Below are 22,325 nucleotides of genomic sequence, written 5' to 3'. Positions count from 1 at the left end.
CATGACACTGTCTGTTCCTTTAGCTGCTTATTATGGACTAGATACATGCACAGTACACAATGAAAAATAAGAGGAATTATAACCAACCTGAGGCAAATAAATGTAAACATAAAAGTCAGGAAAGGAAGTGCTGCAGCAACCACAACAATATCGACTTTGAAAACCTCTCTCTCTCTCGAGTGTGAGCCTGCTAGCTCCAGTACTGGAATATATTCCATTCACTGAGTTCCTACTCTGCTTCAAACAATCATTCGACAAAGCTACCTTCATTAAGCAGGTCTTTTTTAAAATTTCTTTTTCCATGGGATGTGGGCATCACTGGCAAGGTCAGCATTTGTTTCCCATCCCTAATTGCTCTTGAACATAGTGGCTTCTTAGGCCATTTCAGAGGGCAGTTAAGAGTTAACCACATTGCTGTGGGTCTGGAGTCACATGTAGGCCAGACCAGGTAAGGATGGCAGTTTTCCTTTCCTAAAGGATATTAATGAACCATTTGGCTTTTTACAACAATCGATGATGGTTTTGTGGTCACCACTGGACTAGCTTCGAATTCCAGGTTTATTAATTTAATTTAATTTAAATTCCACAAGCCACCATGGTGGGATTTGAACACATGTTGCCAGCGCATCAGCCTGGGCCTCTGGTTCACTAGTCCAGTGATATTACCACTATGCCACCATCTCCCTTCAGCCAGTTAGAACCACAGAATCTTCCAACAGAAAAAGGTTATTTGACTCATCGTGCCTGCACCAGCTCTTTCAATGAGCTATCCAATTAATACCATTCCCCACTCTTTCCCCACAGCCTTGCAAATTTCTCCTTTTAAATTATTTATCCAATTCCCTTTTAAAGTTACTATAGAATTTGCTTCTACCGCCCTTTCAGGCAGCCCATTCCAGATACTGTAATCATAACTAACTGCATTAAAAAAAATCATTTCCCTTTCTGGTTCTTTCATCAATATCTTCAATCTGCGTCCTCTGGTTACTGACAGCCCTGTCACTGGAAACAGTTTTTCCTTAATTACTCTCTCAAAACCCTTCATAATTTTGAACATCTCTATTAAATTTCCTCCTAACCTTCTCTACACTGAGGAGAATAATTTCAGCTTCTCCAGTCTCTCCACATTAACTGAAATCCCTCTTGCCTGGTATAATTCTGCTAAATCTCCCTCACACCCTCTCCAAGGCCTTCACATCCTTCCTAAAGTGCGGTGCCCAGAATCGAACACAATATTCTGGCTGAGGCCTAACCAGTGATTTATAAAGATTTAGCATAATTTCCTTATCTTTGCACTCTATTCCTCTATTAATAAAGCCAAGGATCCCATTATGCTTTAGTCAATGCCTTTGCAATTTGTCCTGCTATCTTTAAAGTTTGTTCTGAACGCTGCTGAGCATGGTGTGGGAGCAGAAAGTCTGGAATACCAACAGGAATGCATGGACAGCTTGTACATTTCCAGTATAGATCAGAGTGACATGGATAAGGGTAACAAGGATAGCGACAGAAGATGAAGATCTCAAAAAGGAACATAGAAAGTGCTCAAAATTAAAATGGGTCAAGTAGGGGCAGACACTTCCTGTGTCTGATCTGAAAGATAGCTCTGAATAAGAAAGCCATTTCAATCATCGATCTCAAAGCATCAAGGTGTTCTTGTCCAAGTTAATTGGGTACCTATCAGAGGTTCAAGCCAAAAATTAAAATCCAGTTCACAATCATTTTCATAGCTCTCAAGTCATGGATAGCAACAGCAGTGGTATGGGATTTATCCACCAGTGCTGTGATAATTTCAGGTCAGTGTGGTTTGAGAGTTTTGGAAAGAGCAAAGTTTAAACTGGAAAACATAGCAAAAAATGCAAGTACAAATAGTACTGAGTGGGATAAAGGCAAAATACTGCAGATGCTGGAAATCTGAAACAAAAACAAAAAGTGCTGGAAAAACTCAGCAGGTCTGACAGCATCTGTGGAGAGAAAGACAGAGTTAACGTTTCGATTCCATATGACTCTTCTTCAGAACTAAAGAGAAGTAAAAATGTGGTGAAATATATACTGTTTAAGGGGGTTGGGACAGGTGGAGCTGGACAGAAGGCCAGTGATAGGTGGAGGCAAAGGAGAGATTGCAAAAGATGTTATAAACAAAATGTCGAAGGGGTGTTAATGGTGGTGATACTGGCTAAAGGAGGTGCTAATGGTGACATTAAGAACAGAAAGCAGGATGAGCAAGTGACAGATGGCCCTAGTGAGGGTGGGGTGCAGGGAGGGGGCGGTGTGGGAGAAAAGATCAAAATAAGCTAAAAGATGGGGGATAAACCAATAAATAAAGATGGAAATAAATTTAATAATAATAAAAATAGGTGGGGAAAAATATATAATATTTGAAAAAAGGGGATCAAAAAGGGGTGAGGATGGAGGAGAGAGTTCATGGTCTGAAGTTATTGAACTTAATGTTCAGTCCAGAAATCTGCAAATTGCCTAATCTGAAGATGAGGTGCTGTTCTTCCTGCTTATGTTGAGTTTCCCTGGAACAATGCAGCAAGCCAAGGACGGACATGTGGGCATGAGAGCAGGGTGTTGAAATGGCAAGCGACAGGAAGGTCTGGGTCATGCTTGCGGACAGATTGAAGTTCTGCAAAGTGGTCACCCAGTCTGTGTCTGGTCTCTCCAATGTAGAGGAGACCACATTGGGAGCAGCGAATGCAGTAGACCAAATTGAGGGAAGTACAAGTGAAGCGCTGCTTCACTTGGAAGGGGTGTTTGGGCCCTTGGATGGTGAGGAAGTGGTGCACCTTCTGCAATTGCATGGGAAGGTGCTTTGGGAGAGGATTGAGGTGTTGGGGGTGATGGAGGAGTGGACCAGGGTATCCCAGAGGGAACGGTCCCTACTGAGTGGGTCAGATTGCATGGTCTACAGCCTTCCATTTATACAGCTCCTTTCATGTCCTCAGGGCACCACAAGGTGCTTCACACTCACTGAATTACTTTGAGTGTAGTCATTATTTGACAGTCAACAAAAGTCCCACAGACATCAAATGAGTGAAATTCCCAGTTCCTCTGCTTTTGAGGGCATCGCTTTGAGTGAGGAATGGTCACCATGACCCCAGGAAAAACTCTGTTTTCTTCAAATAATGCCACAAGAACTTTTATTTCCACCCAACAGGAAGACACGGCGGCCTCAGTTTAAACATCTCACAGCACCTCAAACAGTGTAGTGCTTTCTTAGTATTGTGAAGGATAAGAACACAAGAAATAGCCCATCAAGCCTGCTCACTGTTCAATAAGAACGCAGCTAATAGTCAGTCTCAACTCCACTTTCCTGCTCTCTCCCCATATCCCTCAATTCCCTGAAACACCAAAAATTTGCCTATCCCAACCTTAAATATACTCCACAAAGGAACATTCACATCTCTCTGGGGGTACAGTCCCAAAGGTTCATTGAGTGAAGAAATTTCTCCTCAGCTCAGTCCTAAATGATTGACCTGTGACTGTATTCCTATGTTTTAGATTCCTCAGTCAGGGGAAACAACCTCCGTATCCATCCTGTCAAACCCCTTCAGAATCTTGCATATTGCAGTAAGATTGTTCTTCTAATCTCCAGGAACTATAGGTCAGTTAGTTCAATAAGCTGCAGTGTGGTCAGAAGGATGCCAATAGCTCAGGTTCAGCCCCTGTATTGGCTGCAGTAGCTCATGGTGGGCTGCATTCTTCCCTTGCCCCATGCTTGATATGGAGTGGTGCCCCTCAAGCTATATAACCACTTCCCTACATTGAAGACAGAGATGCCTATGACCCCTCCTGGCCCAAGACCAATTACTTTATTTTTCTTAGTCTATCGTAGAACAACACTCTCATCCCAGGAACTAACCTAGTGAAAACAAACTACTGCAGATGCTGGAGATCTGAAATAAAAGCAGAGTGTGTTGGAAAAACTCAGCATCTGTGGAGAGTGAAACAGAGTTAATGTTTCAAGACTGTATGACTCTTCAAGGTCATATTGGACTCAAAACGTTAACTCTGTTTCTCTCTCCGCAGATGCCGCCAAGCCAGTTGAGCTTTTCCCAGCATTTTCTGTTTTTATTATCAAACTAGTGAACCTTTGCTTACCCCCTCCAATGTAAGTATATACTTTCTTAGATATGGAGGCCAAAATTGTGCACAGTATTCCAGATGTAGTCTCAACAAGGCCCTATACAATTGTAGCAAGACTTCCTTGTTCTTATACGCCAGTCCCTTTACATTAAAGGTTAACATGCCATATGTCTTTGTAATTGCTTGCTCTACCAGTAAGCTAACTTCCTGTGTTCCTTGTATGAGTAAATCCACATCTCTCAGGTCAACATTTAAAAGTTTCTCTTCGTTTAAAAGTATTCTGCTTATTTATTCTTCCTACCAAAGTGAATAACCTCAAGCTTCCCCACAATACTCCATCTGCCAGCTTGTTGCTCCTTCACTTAAACTGTCAGTATCTCTTTGCAGCCTGTGTCCTTCCTGCAGCCTGCATTCTCACCTAGCTTCATGTCAGCAGCAAATTTAGATACATTACTTCATCCAAGTCTTTAATATAGATAGTAAATAGTTGAGGCTCCTTGTGACACTCCACTAGTCATAGCCAGACCTGTGCTTCTGATTAACATTTTCTGTTCCAATTCTTGGTTTGTGTGGCTCCCTTTGCTAACTGGAAACTGAAGAAGTAGTAACTCCCTTCTAGAAATGCACAGAATTGAAGAGTGGAGGGGGAGGGAAAGAGATAATAACCAAGATTTAGATGCTCTCTGATCACCATACTGACTTCACCAATCAGATTTCAGTTACTTGCTTCCATCTGAGTTTGATCTAACTTCCAATTAATTGAATGATATTTCGGGGCATGTTTAAAAAAATACATCAGTCTTACATTACAACAATGACTACACTTCAAAAGTACAGCACTGGCTGGAAAGTGCTTTGGGATGTCCTGTGATTGTAAAAGCGCTATAGAAACGTAGGTCTTTCTTTCCATTCCCATGCCTCTTTAGCTATTTTCACATCTTGTTTATGTGACATCTTTTCAATGTTCTTTCCAAGATCTCCACTTATCTTTGCTCTGTTTTTCACCTCTGTGAATGATCTCTTTGCTAATTTTGCTTGTTCTCTTTCCCTGCACTCTCATCATCCAAACAAGGAGCAGGAATAGGCTATTCAGCCCCTCTAGCCTGCTCCGCCATTTAATAAGATCATGGCTGATCTGATAGGAACCTGAAATCTGCATCCCACCTACCCCGATAACCAATCACCCACTTGCTCACCAAGAATCTATCCACCTCTGCCTTAAAAATATTCAAAGGCTCTACTTCCACCACCTTTTCAAGAAGAGAGTTCCAAAGACTCACGTCCCTCACTGAAAAAAATTCTCATCTGTTTTAAATGGGTGACCCCTTATTTTTAAACAGTGACCCCTAGTTCTAGATTTTTCCACAAGAGGAAACATCCTCTCTGCATCCACCCCATAGGATCTTATATGTTTCAATCAAGTCACCTTTTACTCTTTTAAACTCCAGCGGATACAAGCCTGATCTGTCCAATCTTTCCTCATAAGACATCATGCTTTAATTCTATAACAGGACTGGTTTCACTTCCATTTTGGAGAAAGAGAAAAGACAGGTGTGAATCCTTTCAGACACTGATCGATCTGTCAATCCAGCATTTCTGCTTTTACTTTAACACAGCTTGCAAGTTTCTAATGCTGTACTAAAGCAGTTTCAAAACGTGCCTGTCAACATGACATGCTACTAATCACTGCCAACATCCATTGATAAGCAGGCCCACAGTGCTCTCATACTATGATAACTATTGCTGAAAGGCCAGTATTTATTATCTGCACTTCTCTATAACGATATAGTTATTTACTAGATAAAATTTTATTCAGTTTGCTGCAAGCCAGTAACACAATGAGATGGTAAGATCAGATCATATACAGGCAGAAAACTTGAACAGTTAATCATTTTTAGTGATGTGTTGTGCAATAGATTTGGGCTGCTAAGTGACAAGTAGTGTTTGTGCCACACAAGTTCTAGACAATGACCATCGCCATTCACCTCCCCATGACATTCAATATTATCATCACTGAAGCCCCCTGCAACATCCACAGGAAAACAATGACCAGAAACTTGACTGGACGAGTCTCATAAATTCAGGCCAGGGACCAGCTATTCAGTGTCAAATGTGGCTCAGTTGGTAACACACTCTCCTCTGAATTGGAAGGTTGTGGGTTCTTGAGCACAAAATTCTCAGCTGGCACTTTAGAACAGCACCGAGAGAGTGCTGCACTGTTGGAGGTGTCGACTTTTGGATGAGTTTAAACTGAGGTACTCTCTGCTCTCAGGTAGATGTAAAGATCTGTCATTATTTTGAAGAAGAGATGGGGAATTTTCCTAGCCAATATTTATTCCTCAAGCAACATTACTAGATTATTAACATCAACAGATTATCTGGTCATTATCACATTGCTGTTGTGGGAGCTTGCTGTGCACAAATTGGCTGTCGTGTTTCCTACGTTACAACAGTGAATATACTTCAAAAATACTTCACTGGTTGTAAAGTGCTTTAGAACATCCTGGGATTGTGAAAGGCACTATATAATTACAAGTCTTCGTTTTCTGCCGTGGAGCAGAGGCAGGTCGGGAACCGGGAGCAGCATAAGTAGAACCCAGGGATCGGAGCTCGGCCTTTCCTACCTGGGACCGGAGCAGAGGCAGGTTAGGAACCTAGAGCATTTCAGCTGCTCAAAGAAACTGAGTGAAAAAAAGACAACTGTGACATCACAGGAAACTAGTAAATTGATTGGCCAGTAAGTGCTTAGTGTAAGGAACAGTGTGTTAAAAGCCAGCTTAGGATACAGGAGTTAAAGTACTTCTATAAATAACGAAGTAAAAATAAAAACATAAAATAAAAGAATTAAAATAAATACCTAAAACACATAGCCGTGTAATTAAGAAATGTTTAACTTTTAGTTGCAATAGTAGGTGCTGCCAGCATTTAATAGACACAGTAAATTGTAGTATGCTTGGGAATCATTCCAAATTAATTAAGAAAATAATTAAAATGAATTGGTAAATTCATAAACACTTTATATAAAGTTTAAGGTTTGTCACTGCAGCTCAGTCATGTGGAATGTACATCTTGTAGGACATGAGAAATCGTGCCGGCACAAAGTGCCCTCAATGACTACATCTGCAGGAAGTGTCGCCAGCTGCAGAAACATGAGCTCCGATTTGAGGACCTAGAGCGGCGGCTGGAGTCACGGTGGTGCATCCACAAGACCGAGGATTACATGGATAAAATGTTGAGAGGTGATCGCAATGCAGCTAAGAAGTACACAGGCAGAGAGGGAATGGATGACCGCCAGAGTATCTAAGAGAAACAGGCAGGTAATGCAGGAATCTCCTGGGGCTCTCTCGCTCTAACTGCTTTTCCATTTTGGATAGTGGTGAACGAGATGGTTCCTCAGAGTACTGTGGCAAGGCCCAACTTCATGGCACCATGGGTAGCTCAACTGCACAGTAAGGGAGGAGGAAGAGTGGAAGTGTTATAGTAGTCATCAGGGATTCCATAGTTAGAGGAGCAGGCAGGCGTTTCTGTGGCCACAGATGTGAATCAAGATGGTATGTTGCCTCCCTGGTGCCAGGCTCAAGGATGTCATGGAGTAGCTGCAGGACGTTCTTTTGGGGGAGGGTGAACAGCCAGAGGTCATGGAATTATAGAGTAATTATAATGGGGACTTCAATTACTAAAATATAGACTAGGATAGAAATAGTGCAAAGGGACAAGAGGGGCAAGAATGCATTCAAGATAATTTTCTGCAGCAGTATGTTTCCAGTCCAAAGAGAGGGCAGACACAGTTGGATCTGGTTCTGGGGGATGAGTTGGTCCAAGTGGATCAAATATCAGGGGACAGTGACCATTGCATTATAAAGTTTAGGCTAATCATGGAAAAGGACAGGGCTCAATCCAGAGCAGGGATAATTAACAGGGATAATAAGCCAACTTCGATGGGATGAGAATCCATCTAAGTCGAGTGAGTTGGAATCAAATGTTGGTGGAAAAGACGGTGGCTGAACAATGGGCCACCTTCAAAAGAAAAAGTATTGCAGGAAATGTCAAGGTATATTCACTTGAAGGGGAAAAGATAGGACAAATAAATCCAGAGCGCCCTGGATGACAAGAGATAGAGGTGAAGATGAAAAGGAAGAAGAGCACATATGACAGATGCCAGGTAGAAAATACAATGGAGAAATACAGGCTGAAAATAGGAGGACCAGCGGGCAAGTGAAGAAACTAATAAGAAAAACAAGGAGAGAGCATGAAAAGAGACTGGCAGCTAACATAAAAGGGAATCCCAAGGTCTTCTATAAGCATGTAAATAATAAAAGGCTGGTAAAAGAAACAGTCAGCCTGATTAGGGACAAAAAAAAGGGGACTTGCGTATGGAGGCTGGAAAAAGAACAAAGGTGTTCTTTTGGCTGTCTGGCAGGAGGCAGAGAGTGGGGATAAGGAGGTCCTTCTCAGGATGGCGGCCGGTGACTAGTGGAGTTCCACAGGGGTCAGTGTTGGGACCACAACTTTTCACTTTATACGTTAATGATCTAGATGAAAGAACTGAGGGCATCCTGGCTAAGTTTGCAGATGATACAAAGATAGGTGGAGGGACAGGTAGTATTGAGGAGGCAGGGAGGCTGCAGAAGGATTTGGACAGGTTAGGAGAATGGGCAAAGAAGTGGCAGATGGAATACAACGTGGGGAAGTGTGAGGTCATGCACTTTGGTAGGAAGAATAGAGGCATAGACTATTTTGTAAATGGGGAAAGAATTCAGAAATCTGGAGTGCAAAGGGACTTGGGAGTCCTAGTCCAGGATTCTCTTAAGGCTAACTTGCAGGTTGAGTTGGTAGTTAGGAAGGCAAATGCAATGTTGGCATTTATTTCGAGAGGACTAGAATATAAAAGCAGGGATGTGCTGCTGAGGCTTTATAAGGCTCTGGTCAGTCCACATTTAGAATATTGTGAGCAATTTTGGGCCCCGTATCTCAGGAAGGATGTGCTAGCCCTGGTGAGGTTCCAGAGGAGGTTCACGAGAACGATCCCAGGAATGAAACGCTTAACATATGAGGAACGTTTGAGGACTCTGGGTCTATACTCGATGGAGTTTAGAAGGATGAGGGGGGGAACTGATTGAAACTTACAGAATACTGAAAGGCCTGGATAGAGTGGACATGGGGAAGATGTTTCCATTAGTAGGAGAGACTAGGACCTGAGGGCACAGCCTCAGAGTAAAGGGAAGACCTTTTAGAACAGAGATGAGGAGAAACTTCCTTAGCCAGAGAGTGGTGAATCTATGGAATTCATTGCCACAGAAGGCTATGGAGGCCAGGTCATTGAGTGTATTTAAGACTGAGATAGATAGGTTCTTGACTGGTAAGGGGATCAAAGGTTACGGGGAAAAGGCGGGAGAATGGGGTTGAGAAACATCAGCCATGATTGAATGGCGGAGCAGACTCGATGGGCTGAATGGCCTAATTTCTGCTCCTATGTCTTATGGTCTTATGTTGAATGAGTACTTTGCATCCATCTTTAAAAAGGAAGAGGATCCTACCCGGGCAAAGGTGAGAGAGGAGGTAACTGGTACACGAGAAGAGCTTACAATTGTTGGAAAGGCTATCTTTACTTAAAATATATAAAGTACCATGACTGGATGAGATACATACAAAGGTACTGAGGAAAGTGAGAGGGGAAATTGCAGAGGTACTAGCGATAATCTTCCAGTCTTCCTTAGACACAGGGGAGGTGCCAGAGGACTGGAGAATTGTGAATGTTGCACCCTTGTTCAGAAAAGGGTGCAAGGATAGAGCCGGCAACTACATGCCAGTCAGTTTGATTTCAGTGGTAGGGAAACTTCTGGAAACTATAGTACGGGTAAAATCAATAATCACTTAGACAAATGCAGGATAATTAAGGAAAGCCAGCATGGATTCATTAAAGGAAAATTTAACTAATTTTCTGGAATATCTTGAGGAGGTAACAAAGAAGGTTGATAAGGGAAATGCTGTTGATATGTTTTGGATTTTCAAAAGGCATTTGATACAGTACCACACAAACAGACTTGAAAGCAAAACTTGAGGTCATGGCTAAAAGGGAAAGTAGGCACTTGGATAAGAAACTGGCTGAGTGACAGGAAACAGAGTAGTGATAAATGGTTGTTTTTCAGATTGGAGGAAGGTCTGCAGTGGAGTTCCCCAGGGGTCAGTGTTGGGACACTTGCTCTTCCTGATATATATTAATAACCTAGACTGTGGTGCTCAGGACATGATTTCAAAATTTGCAGATGAAACGAAGATTAGAAATGTTGTCAACTGTGATGGGATAGTCTTGAACTTCAAAAGGCCATAGACATATTGGTGGATTGGGCAGACAACTGGCAGATGAAGTTCAATGCAGAGAAGTGTGAGGTGATTCATCTCAGTAGGAAGAATATGGTGAGACATTATAAAATAAGGGGAGAAACTCTAAAGGAGGTGCAGGAACAGAGGGACCTTGGTGTATATGTACATAAGTCACTAAAGATGGCAGGGCATATTGAGAGATTAGTTAATAAAGCATATAGTATCTTAGGCTTTATTAATAGGGGCATTGAGTACAAGACTAAGGAGGTCATGTTGAACTTGTATAAGACACTAGTTAGGCCTCATCTGGAGTACTGCATCATACTTGAGGAAGCATGTGAAGGCATTGGAGAGAATACAGAGGAGATTCATAAGAATGATTCCAGGGATAAAGAACTGTAGCTATGAGGAGAGATTGGGACTCTTTTCCTTAGAGAAGAGAAGAGAAGGCTGAGAGGACACTTGAAAGAGGTATTCAAGATCCTGAGGGGTATGGACAGGGTAAATAGTGAGAAACTGTTTCCACTCAAAGAGTACATCAAGGATTAGAGAGCAAAGATTCAAAATAATTGGCAAAGGAAGCAAAAGTGAGGAAAAAATTTTTCACCTGGAGGATGGTTGGAGTCTGGAATAAACTTCCTGAAAGGGTGGTGGAGGCAGGTTCAACCGAGGTATTCAAAAGGGAATTGGATTGTTACCGGAAAAGAGAGAATGTGCAAGGTTACAGGGATAAGGCAGAGGAGTGGGGTTAGGTAGAATGCTCTTTCACAGAGCCAGTGCAGACTCGATGGGCCGAATGGGCTCCTTCTGCACTGTGAAGATCCTGTGATACTTCCAAAATGCCGAAAGCCTGTCCATCATCCAAGTCAGGAGTGTGATGGAATACTCTCCACTTGCCTGGATGAGTGCAGCTCCCACAACACTCAATAAGCTCAACACCATCCAGGACAAAGCAGGCCCCTTGATTGAAACCACATCCACCACTTTAAACATTCACTCCCTCCACCACTGGCACACGATGGTAGGAGTGCATACCATTTAAGATTTAAGGTAATTGGATAAAGAAGCAATGACGACACGAGGAAAAGCCCTTTCATGCAGTAAGTGGTTGGGATCTGGAATGCACTGCCTAAGTGTGGTGGAGGCAGGTTCAACTGGGGCTTTCAAAAGGGAATTGGATCATTATCTGAAAAGGAAAAAATCGCAGGGCTACAGGGAAAATGGAAAGGAAATGGTACTCGAGGAATTGTTCCTTCGGAGTATAGACACAATGGGCCAAATAGCCTCCTTCTGTGCTGTAACCATCCTGTGATTCTATATAAGCTGTATGCAGCAACTCACCAAGTCCCCTTCAACAGCAGCTTCCAAACCCACCCAGAAGGACAAGGGCAGCGGATACATGGGAACACTACCACCTGGAAGTTCCCCTCCAAGTCACACACCATCCTGACTTGGAAATATATTACTGTTCTTTCACTGTCACTGGGTCAAAATCCTGGAACTCCCTTCCTAACAGCACTGTAGGTGTACCTTTATCACACAGGCTGCACTGGTTGAAGGCAGTTGCTCACCACCACCTTCACAAGGGAAATTAGGGATGTCCAACAAATACTGGCCTTGCCAATGATGCTCACATCCCTAGAATGATTTTTACAAATCTTTGTTATCGTATTGGAGATAAATAATTTTAGGGAGTGTAGTTGAGGAGGGAGGGGGGAGGGAGGGAGAGAGAGAGAGAGAAAGAGAGACAGACAGAGGTGCAAATTTTATACAAAGCACTTCCTCTTTTTATATATCTTACTGGTTATTTCTTTATTAAAATCCTCAAATGTATTTTAACCTTGCAGACTGCTCTCACTTTGTGATTTGATACAGAATAATTCTCTACAGCTCCACTGCAAACTGCTTGAGGAGCTGCATCACATCAGTGTAACCAGTACAGAAAGCCTGCCTGCTGCAGAGGGAGGTTAACGCCATGAATGGTGGTGGACAATTAACCAACTCACTGGAGGAGGAGGCTCCACAAATATCCCCATCCTCAATGATGGAGGAGCCCAGCACTTCAGTGCAAAAGCTAAACCATTTGCTACAATCTTCAGCGAGGAGCGCTGAGTGGATGATCCATCTCAGCCTCCTCCAGAGGTCCCCAGCATCACAGGTGCCAGTCTTCAGCCAATTCTATTCACTCCACATGATATCAAGAAACTGTTGAAGGTACTGGATACTGAAAAGGCTATGGGACCTGACAATATTCTGGCAATAGTACTGAAAACTTGTGCTCCAGAACTTGCTGTGCCCCTAGCTAAGCTGTTTCAGTACAGCTACAACGCTGGCATCTACCCAGCAACGTGGAAAAATGCCCAGGTATGTCCTGTACACACAAAGCAGGAAATTTCCAATCTGGCCAATTACTGCCCCATCAGTCTACTCTCCATGTAATGGAAGGGGTCATTAACAATGCTATCAAGCAGCACTTGCTTAGCAATAACCTGCTCATTGGTGTCCAGATTGGGTTCCTCTGCCAGGGTTCCTGCCCTCATTACAGCCTTGGTTCAATTATGGACAAAAGAGCTGAACTCCCGAGGTGAGGTCAGAGTGACTGCCCTTGACATCAAGGCTGCATTTGACTGAGTGTGGCATCAAGGAGCCTAGCAAAACTGGAGTCAAGTGGAATCAGGGGGAAAACATAGGAAGGTGGTTGTGGTTGTTGGAGGTCAGTCATCTCAGCTCCAGGACATCAGTGCAGGGTAATGTCCTTAGCCTAACCATCTTCAACTGCTTCATCAATGACCTTCCTTACATTATGTCAGAAGTGGGAATGTTCGCTGATGATCGCACAATGTTCAGCACCATTCGCTATGAGTTAGATGCTGAAACAGTCCATGTCCAAATGCAGCAAGACCTGGACAATATCCAGCCTTGGGCTGACAAGCGGCAAGTCACGTTCGCGAAACACAAATGTCAGGCAATGACCATCTCCAACAAGAGAGAATTCAACAATCATTCCTTGATGTTCAATGGCATTACCATCACTGAATCCCCCACAGTCAACATACTGTGGGCTTACCATTCACCAGAAACTGAACTGGACTAGCCATATAAATACTGTGGCTACAAGAGCAGGTCAGAGGCTAGGTATCCTGTGACGAATAGCTCACCTCCTAACTCCCTAAAGCCTGTCCACCATCTACAAGGCACAAGCCAGGAGTGTGGTGGAATAGGCCCCACTTGCCTGGATGAGTGCAGCTTCCACAACACTCAAGAAGCCTGACACTGTCCAGGACAAAGCAGCCGCTTGATTGGCACCCCATCCACAAACATTCACTCCCTGCACCACCGATGCGCAATTGCAGCAGTGTGTACCATCTACAAGATGCACTACAGGAACTCACCAAGGCTCCTTTGGCAGCACCTTCCAAACCCACGATCACTACCATCTAGAAGGGCAAGGGCAGTAGATAGATGGGAACACCACCACCTGGAAGTTGCCCTCCAAGTCACTCACCATCCTGACTTAGAAATATCTCGCCGTTCCTTCACTGTTGCTGGGTCAAAATCCTGGAACTCCCTTCCTAACAGCACTGTGGGTGTACCTACACCACATGGACTGCAGCGGTTCAATAAGGAAGCTTAGCACCACCTTCTCAAGGGCAACTAGGAATGGGCAATAAATGCTGGCATAGCCGGTGAAGCCCACATCCCACGAATGAATTTTTAAAAAATGAATGTCCAGCAACGAGGCAACGTACTGAAGGATCATCAAGGCAGTGATCAAACAAGCATTGCTAAAAATTGGCAAGGAAGTTATATTTATGGGCGTCTAATGATGATGTTTAAAATGATTAAATGATTTAATGGGGTAGAGAAAGAAACAATTTCCTCTCACGGAGTTAGAACAAGGGAAGAACATTAAAATCAGGGCTAGGTTGTTCATGATTGATGACAGAAAGGGGAGTGGAAATCTGGAACTAAATCTGGATTGGTTGTGGGTCGGGGGTGAACTGAAAATTTCAAAACTGAGACTGATAATACCCTTTTGCCCAACAAAAATTTAAAGACAACAGAATCAAGGTAGGTAGATGGAGTTAAGGTATAGATCTGACATGATTAAATTAAATGGCAGAACACACGCTCGAGGGGCTGAATGGTCTCCTCCTGTTCCTGTGTTCTGAAATACCCAGGTAGCCAGTTGGTGGGAGTGGGGGTGAAAGGGGAGAACTTAAAACAGAAATCAATCAGCTCCATACCTCCTCTCCTCCAAGGAATTTTTGCAGTTTAAGATTTTATTCTGATAGGAAATTGGACATCAGGAATCCTTCAATATCATTGCAAATTAATAAAAATCACTTGTATCGGCATTGTACTCAGTTCCTGAGAAAAGGCACCTTTTATCCCAATGGATTCAGTCAGGAGATTGCTGTGCTTGGCTTCTTGATGATATGCCATCACTGCTGGTTTCAACTCATACCTCACGGCCCTACTACTGCTGCACTAAAGGATCCAAGTGTGTGCAGTGACTGGAAGTGACAGGCGAAGGACTCCTGCCCACAGCAAGCAGTTCACTTCCAAAGCAAAGCAGAGAATTAGTGTTATGGGGATAGAGTGGGATGCTGGAGTGGAGGTAGAAGATCTTTCATGATCTTATTAAATGGTGGAGCAGGCACAAAGGGCTGAATGGCCTCCTCCTGTTTCTTATTTTTATTTCAGGTGAGAATTTTGGCAGGAACTAACTGCGTGTGGGGTGTAGGAAGCAAGAAAGAAAGGGCTCCTCTGAATGGGGGGGGATGGGCTTTAAAAATTATAGGTTAAAGGGAGAAATATGAGGCAAAAATTTGGAAAAAGATTCTGAAGTAGGAGGAGCCCCTTTAAGAGCTGTGCGTAGCGGCCTGTGAACTGGGAGTGGGATCCACAGGGGACAAGAGATTGTGGAAAATGTGAAAGTGAGACTTGGTTACTCTGTGACTATGGAGATACTCAATATTACTTATTTTTCCTTTTGTCAAGATTAATATTTTTGAAGTTAACATGTTTAAAATGAATCAGAAAGCATCATCAATGCAGAAGCTATTTTCTGTGGAGATTTGCTCCTACAAATGGAATGAGTTATTATTGGGGGGGGGGGGGGCAGAATTTAGGTGGATACAGTTCTAAATCAGTTACTAAAACCTTGACAAGTTGTGTCAGAGCTTAATTGAATCATGATGGTGTACTAAATGTCTCTTTTAACCAGACAAACATACAAATTGGCCTCCATTAGAAAACTATTCAAACAACTTGCATTTATATAGCACCTTTAACAAAGTAATATGTTCCAATGTCTCAGGAGTGTTATCAGAAATTTTTCCACTGAGCCACATTGGCAATATCAGGTCAGATGGCCAAAAGCTTGGTCAAAGAGGTGGTTTTAAGGAATGTTTTAAAAGGAGGAAAGCAAGGTAGTGAGAGAGGGGTATAGAGTGGGAATTCCAGCGTTTAGGGTCTAGGCAGCTAAAGGCACGACTGTCAATGATTGAGCATCCCCAATTTTAATTGCTCCTAAGGCCAGAATTAGCGGAGCACAGATATGTGACGAGGGTTGTGGGCTGAAGGAGATTACAGAGATAGGGAGGGGCGAGGCCATGGAGGGATTTGAAAATAAGGATGAGAATTTTAAAATGAAGACATTGTCTAACCAGGAGCCAATGGAGGTCAGCAAGCTTGGGGGCAACAGATTTACAGGATCTTGATGTGAGTTAGGATACTGGTAGTAGAGTTTTGGATGGGCTTAAGATTTTGGAGGGTGCAAGTTGAATGGCTGGTCCATAAATAATCATGTCCTAGAGATATGCCAGAACAAAATACAGCCAATCATTGCTGTCACATATATAGACATAACAACTAAAATAAATTAGGAAGATTTCTAGATGCATTTCCAGGAACATTTTTGCTTCAGGGTTAATACTTTCAAGCGAGCACTGTACTTAAAGTAATAGCCAAGTGTTCTCACTTGTTGAATTATTAATCTCTCTCGCAGTATTGATCTGTAAACTATGAGCCAATGCAGTGACCGATTTTTCCTGAGTTCAGCCGAATTTCATTTCTTCCTCAACAGGAAACACACAAGACGCAAGTCCCCAGCCAAACACAATGCTGATTTATACACAGCTGTTTCTCACGTCTTGGACACAAGATTGGTTAATAGAGGCAGGAAAGATTGCTGAGGGACACAGCACAATTATAGATACAGATTATAGATACATTCAAATCATTTGCAAAATCTGGGCCATAGCAACGGCACCAGAATCACTGCTTAGAAATCTGTAAAGCTTTCTATGATATCAGACTGTGATACAAATTCTCACCACCCATTAAACCTCCAGAGAAAATCCCTTGGGTACAATGACTGTTGGATCTTTCAGACAATACTTCATTCTCAGGGGTGTCAGAGGCAGTTTTCAAAAGAAAAAAAAACTTACAGGAAATTTCAAATATGCAGAAACTAGCAGACACCAGGTCAATTAAAGTGGAAAAATCCCAAACACTGCACTTTGAAAGTGAGATTGCAACATTTTTGAATAAAGTAAAACACCAATATGCAGTGTGCTCCTGGCAACTCCAAGTACCCCTCCAGAGGAGTGAGTGAAATCTGGTTAATGCCCCAAGATTAAGCATGAACTCTAGCACCACCAACTCCCCAACAAACCATGAATACCCTCGCTCCACAAACAGAGGTTCCAGGATTTAGTTTCAGATTTACATTTTTACTTTTTGCTCTTATTTTACTTTTTAAAATAAAACTTTACTTATCCCTAGGTCAAGAATAATTCTGACAAATCCTAATTGTTCATAGCTGTCTGCAGGGTATAACTCAATGATACAACACAAGAGGTGGCCATTTGACCCAACATGCCTGTACTGGCTCTTTGAATGACCTATTCAATTAATCCCACTTCTCTTTGCTCTTTCCCCATGCTTTTGTAAATTTCCTTTTCAAATATTTATCTAATTCCCCTTTTGAATGTTACTATTGAATCTGCTTCCACCACCATTTCAGACAGTACATTCCAGATCACAACATTATGTAAAAAAAATCTAATTTCTTTTCCGGTTCTTTGGCTGATTGTCCTAAATCTGTGTTCCTCTGGTTACCAAACCTCCTGCCAGTGGAAAGTTTCTCCTTACTTACTCTATAAAAACCCTTCATGAATTTTATTCAATGCCCCTTAACGTTCTCTGTTCAAAGGAGAACAGCTTCTCTGCTCTTTCCATATTCACTGAAATCTCTGTCCATGAAGTGAAGGGTCAGTCCCCAATGCCAGTGGTCACTCCATCCCAGGAGGCTGGGCTTCCCACCACGAGTCACTCCCTCATAACCCCACCCACCCACCCCTCACCAAAGGGGTCACTACTCCCTCCCCGCAGGTCATTCAAACCTCAGGGTTCTGACTTCTCCCTATACAAGGGTCACTACCTACCCTGGGGTCTCCTCCCCACCCTGGGGGGGTCACACACCATCAATCCCCCACGCGCCTGGGGGGGTCACACACCATCAAACATAGAACACCTGGGGGGGGGGGGGGGGGTCACACACCATCAATCCCCCACCCACCTGGGGGGTCACACACCATCAAACCTAGAACACCTGGGGGGGGGGTCACACACCATCAATCCCCCACCCCCCTGGGGGGTCACACACCATCAAACCTAGAACACCTGGGGGGGGGTCACACACCATCAAACCTAGAACACCTGGGGGGGGGTCACACACCATCAAACCTAGAACACCTGGGGGGGGGTCACACACCATCAAACCTAGAACACCTGGGGGGGGGTCACACACCATCAATCCCCCACCCCCCTGGGGGGTCACACACCATCAAACCTAGAACACGTGGGGGGGGGTCACACACCATCAATCCCCCACCCCCCTGGGGGGTCACACACCATCAAACCTAGAACACCTGGGGGGGGGGGGGTCTCAAACCCCAAACCCCCTGGGGGGGGGGGGGGCAGGCACACACCATCAATCCCCCCCACCCCTCTGGAAGGAGTGGGGGGGGGGGGTCACACGCCAACATTCCCCCGTGGGGTGTGGGGTGTGGGGTGTGGGGTGGGGGCACATACCATGCGGACCAGCCCCCTGGGAGGAGCTCTCTCTCTCTCTCTCTCTCTCCCTCCCTCCGGCTCCGAGCGGCCGTTGCCGGTTCTCAGGGAGCGGGTCCGGAGCTCGGGTTTATGCCGCCGTTAGGGTCTAGGGGCCGATCCCCTTCCCCCCAGGTTTTCGGGCCGATCTGCCCTCCCGCCAGGTTTTCGGGTTGATCCCCCGCCCCCATGTCCCCCTTACCGAGCTGGGCCCGCAGCCCCTTCAGGGAGATCCCGCCATCCGCCATCTTCCCGAGGAGAGCGGAGCATGCGCAGTGAGAGAGGCAGGGAGGGATAGAGAGAGAGAGGGATAGAGAGATAGAAAATATAGAGAGGGATAGAGAGATAGAAAATATAGAGAGGGATAGAGAGATAGTAAAATATAGAGAGGGATAGAGAGATAGTAAAATATAGAGAGAGGGATAGAGAGATAGTAAAATATAGAGAGGGATAGAGAGATAGTAAAATATAGAGAGAGGGATAGAGAGATAGTAAAATATAGAGAGGGATAGAGAGATAGTAAAATATAGAGAGGGATAGAGAGATAGAAAATATAGAGAGGGATAGAGAGATAGTAAAATATAGAGAGGGATAGAGAGATAGAAAATATAGAGAGGGATAGAGAGATAGAAAATATAGAGAGGGATAGAGAGATAGAAAATATAGAGAGGGATAGAGAGATAGAAAATATAGAGAGGGATAGAGAGATAGAAAATATAGAGAGGGATAGAGAGATAGAAAATATAGAGAGGGATAGAGAGATAGAAAATATAGAGAGGGATAGAGAGATAGAAAATATAGAGAGGGATAGAGAGATAGAAAATATAGAGAGGGATAGAGAGATAGAAAATATAGAGAGGGATAGAGAGATAGAAAATATAGAGAGGGATAGAGAGATAGAAAATATAGAGAGGGATAGAGAGATAGAAAATATAGAGAGGGATAGAGAGATAGAAAATATAGAGAGGGATAGAGAGATAGAAAATATAGAGAGGGATAGAGAGATAGTAAATATAGAGAGGGATAGAGAGATAGAAAATATAGAGAGGGATAGAGAGATAGTAAAATATAGAGAGGGATAGAGAGATAGTAAAATATAGAGAGGGATAGAGAGATAGAAAATATAGAGAGGGATAGAGAGATAGAAAATATAGAGAGGGATAGAGAGATAGAAAATATAGAGAGGGATAGAGAGATAGAAAATATAGAGAGGGATAGAGAGATAGAAAATATAGAGAGGGATAGAGAGATAGAAAATATAGAGAGGGATAGAGAGATAGAAAATATAGAGAGGGATAGAGAGATAGAAAATATAGAGAGGGATAGAGAGATAGAAAATATAGAGAGGGATAGAGAGATAGAAAATATAGAGAGGGATAGAGAGATAGAAAATATAGAGAGGGATAGAGAGATAGAAAATATAGAGAGGGATAGAGAGATAGAAAATATAGAGAGGGATAGAGAGATAGAAAATATAGAGAGGGATAGAGAGATAGAAAATATAGAGAGGGATAGAGAGATAGTAAAATATAGAGGGAGGGATAGAGAGATAGTAAAATATAGAGAGGGATAGAGAGATAGAAAATATAGAGAGGGATAGAGAGATAGAAAATATAGAGAGGGATAGAGAGATAGAAAATATAGAGAGGGATAGAGAGATAGAAAATATAGAGAGGGATAGAGAGATAGAAAATATAGAGAGGGATAGAGAGATAGAAAATATAGAGAGGGATAGAGAGATAGTAAAATATAGAGAGGGATAGAGAGATAGTAAAATATAGAGAGAGGGATAGAGAGATAGTAAAATATAGAGAGGGATAGAGAGATAGTAAAATATAGAGAGAGGGATAGAGAGATAGTAAAATATAGAGAGGGATAGAGAGATAGTAAAATATAGAGAGGGATAGAGAGATAGAAAATATAGAGAGGGATAGAGAGATAGTAAAATATAGAGAGGGATAGAGAGATAGAAAATATAGAGAGGGATAGAGAGATAGAAAATATAGAGAGGGATAGAGAGATAGAAAATATAGAGAGGGATAGAGAGATAGAAAATATAGAGAGGGATAGAGAGATAGAAAATATAGAGAGGGATAGAGAGATAGAAAATATAGAGAGGGATAGAGAGATAGAAAATATAGAGAGGGATAGAGAGATAGAAAATATAGAGAGGGATAGAGAGATAGAAAATATAGAGAGGGATAGAGAGATAGAAAATATAGAGAGGGATAGAGAGATAGAAAATATAGAGAGGGATAGAGAGATAGAAAATATAGAGAGGGATAGAGAGATAGAAAATATAGAGAGGGATAGAGAGATAGAAAATATAGAGAGGGATAGAGAGATAGAAAATATAGAGAGGGATAGAGAGATAGTAAATATAGAGAGGGATAGAGAGATAGAAAATATAGAGAGGGATAGAGAGATAGAAAATATAGAGAGGGATAGAGAGATAGTAAAATATAGAGAGGGATAGAGAGATAGAAAATATAGAGAGGGATAGAGAGATAGAAAATATAGAGAGGGATAGAGAGATAGAAAATATAGAGAGGGATAGAGAGATAGAAAATATAGAGAGGGATAGAGAGATAGAAAATATAGAGAGGGATAGAGAGATAGAAAATATAGAGAGGGATAGAGAGATAGAAAATATAGAGAGGGATAGAGAGATAGAAAATATAGAGAGGGATAGAGAGATAGAAAATATAGAGAGGGATAGAGAGATAGAAAATATAGAGAGGGATAGAGAGATAGAAAATATAGAGAGGGATAGAGAGATAGAAAATATAGAGAGGGATAGAGAGATAGAAAATATAGAGAGGGATAGAGAGATAGAAAATATAGAGAGGGATAGAGAGATAGAAAATATAGAGAGGGATAGAGAGATAGAAAATATAGAGAGGGATAGAGAGATAGTAAAATATAGAGAGGGATAGAGAGATAGAAAATATAGAGAGGGATAGAGAGATAGAAAATATAGAGAGGGATAGAGAGATAGAAAATATAGAGAGGGATAGAGAGATAGTAAAATATAGAGAGGGATAGAGAGATAGAAAATATAGAGAGGGATAGAGAGATAGAAAATATAGAGAGGGATAGAGAGATAGAAAATATAGAGAGGGATAGAGAGATAGAAAATATAGAGAGGGATAGAGAGATAGAAAATATAGAGAGGGATAGAGAGATAGAAAATATAGAGAGGGATAGAGAGATAGAAAATATAGAGAGGGATAGAGAGATAGTAAAATATAGAGAGGGATAGAGAGATAGAAAATATAGAGAGGGATAGAGAGATAGTAAAATATAGAGAGGGATAGAGAGATAGAAAATATAGAGAGGGATAGAGAGATAGAAAATATAGAGAGGGATAGAGAGATAGAAAATATAGAGAGGGATAGAGAGATAGTAAAATATAGAGAGGGATAGAGAGATAGAAAATATAGAGAGGGATAGAGAGATAGTAAAATATAGAGAGGGATAGAGAGATAGAAAATATAGAGAGGGATAGAGAGATAGAAAATATAGAGAGGGATAGAGAGATAGAAAATATAGAGAGGGATAGAGAGATAGAAAATATAGAGAGGGATAGAGAGATAGAAAATATAGAGAGGGATAGAGAGATAGTAAAATATAGAGAGGGATAGAGAGATAGAAAATATAGAGAGGGATAGAGAGATAGAAAATATAGAGAGGGATAGAGAGATAGAAAATATAGAGAGGGATAGAGAGATAGAAAATATAGAGAGGGATAGAGAGATAGAAAATATAGAGAGGGATAGAGAGATAGAAAATAT

General features: G+C 42.3%; 1 protein-coding gene across 9 annotated transcripts in view; it reads right to left on the bottom strand.

Moving 5' to 3' along the window:
* The window catches only part of map7d3 (MAP7 domain containing 3), a 131,835-nt gene extending 113,041 nt beyond the window's left edge, over positions 1–18,794 (bottom strand). For all 9 annotated transcript variants that reach the window (XM_041195629.1, XM_041195631.1, XM_041195632.1 and 6 more), the window contains exon 1: positions 18,734–18,794. In XM_041195629.1, coding sequence (XP_041051563.1) covers positions 18,734–18,779 — 46 coding nt within the window. In that variant the 5' untranslated portion in view covers positions 18,780–18,794. The remainder of the gene's footprint in view (positions 1–18,733) is intronic.
* Between the last annotated feature and the right edge of the window lie 3,531 nt (positions 18,795–22,325).

The sequence above is a fragment of the Carcharodon carcharias genome, chromosome 9, assembly GCF_017639515.1.
Source record: "Carcharodon carcharias isolate sCarCar2 chromosome 9, sCarCar2.pri, whole genome shotgun sequence".
In the NCBI taxonomy this organism is placed as follows: Eukaryota; Metazoa; Chordata; class Chondrichthyes; order Lamniformes; family Lamnidae; genus Carcharodon; species Carcharodon carcharias.
Note: the sequence above shows the minus strand (reverse complement) of the source record. Positions and strands in the feature narration are given on the sequence as shown.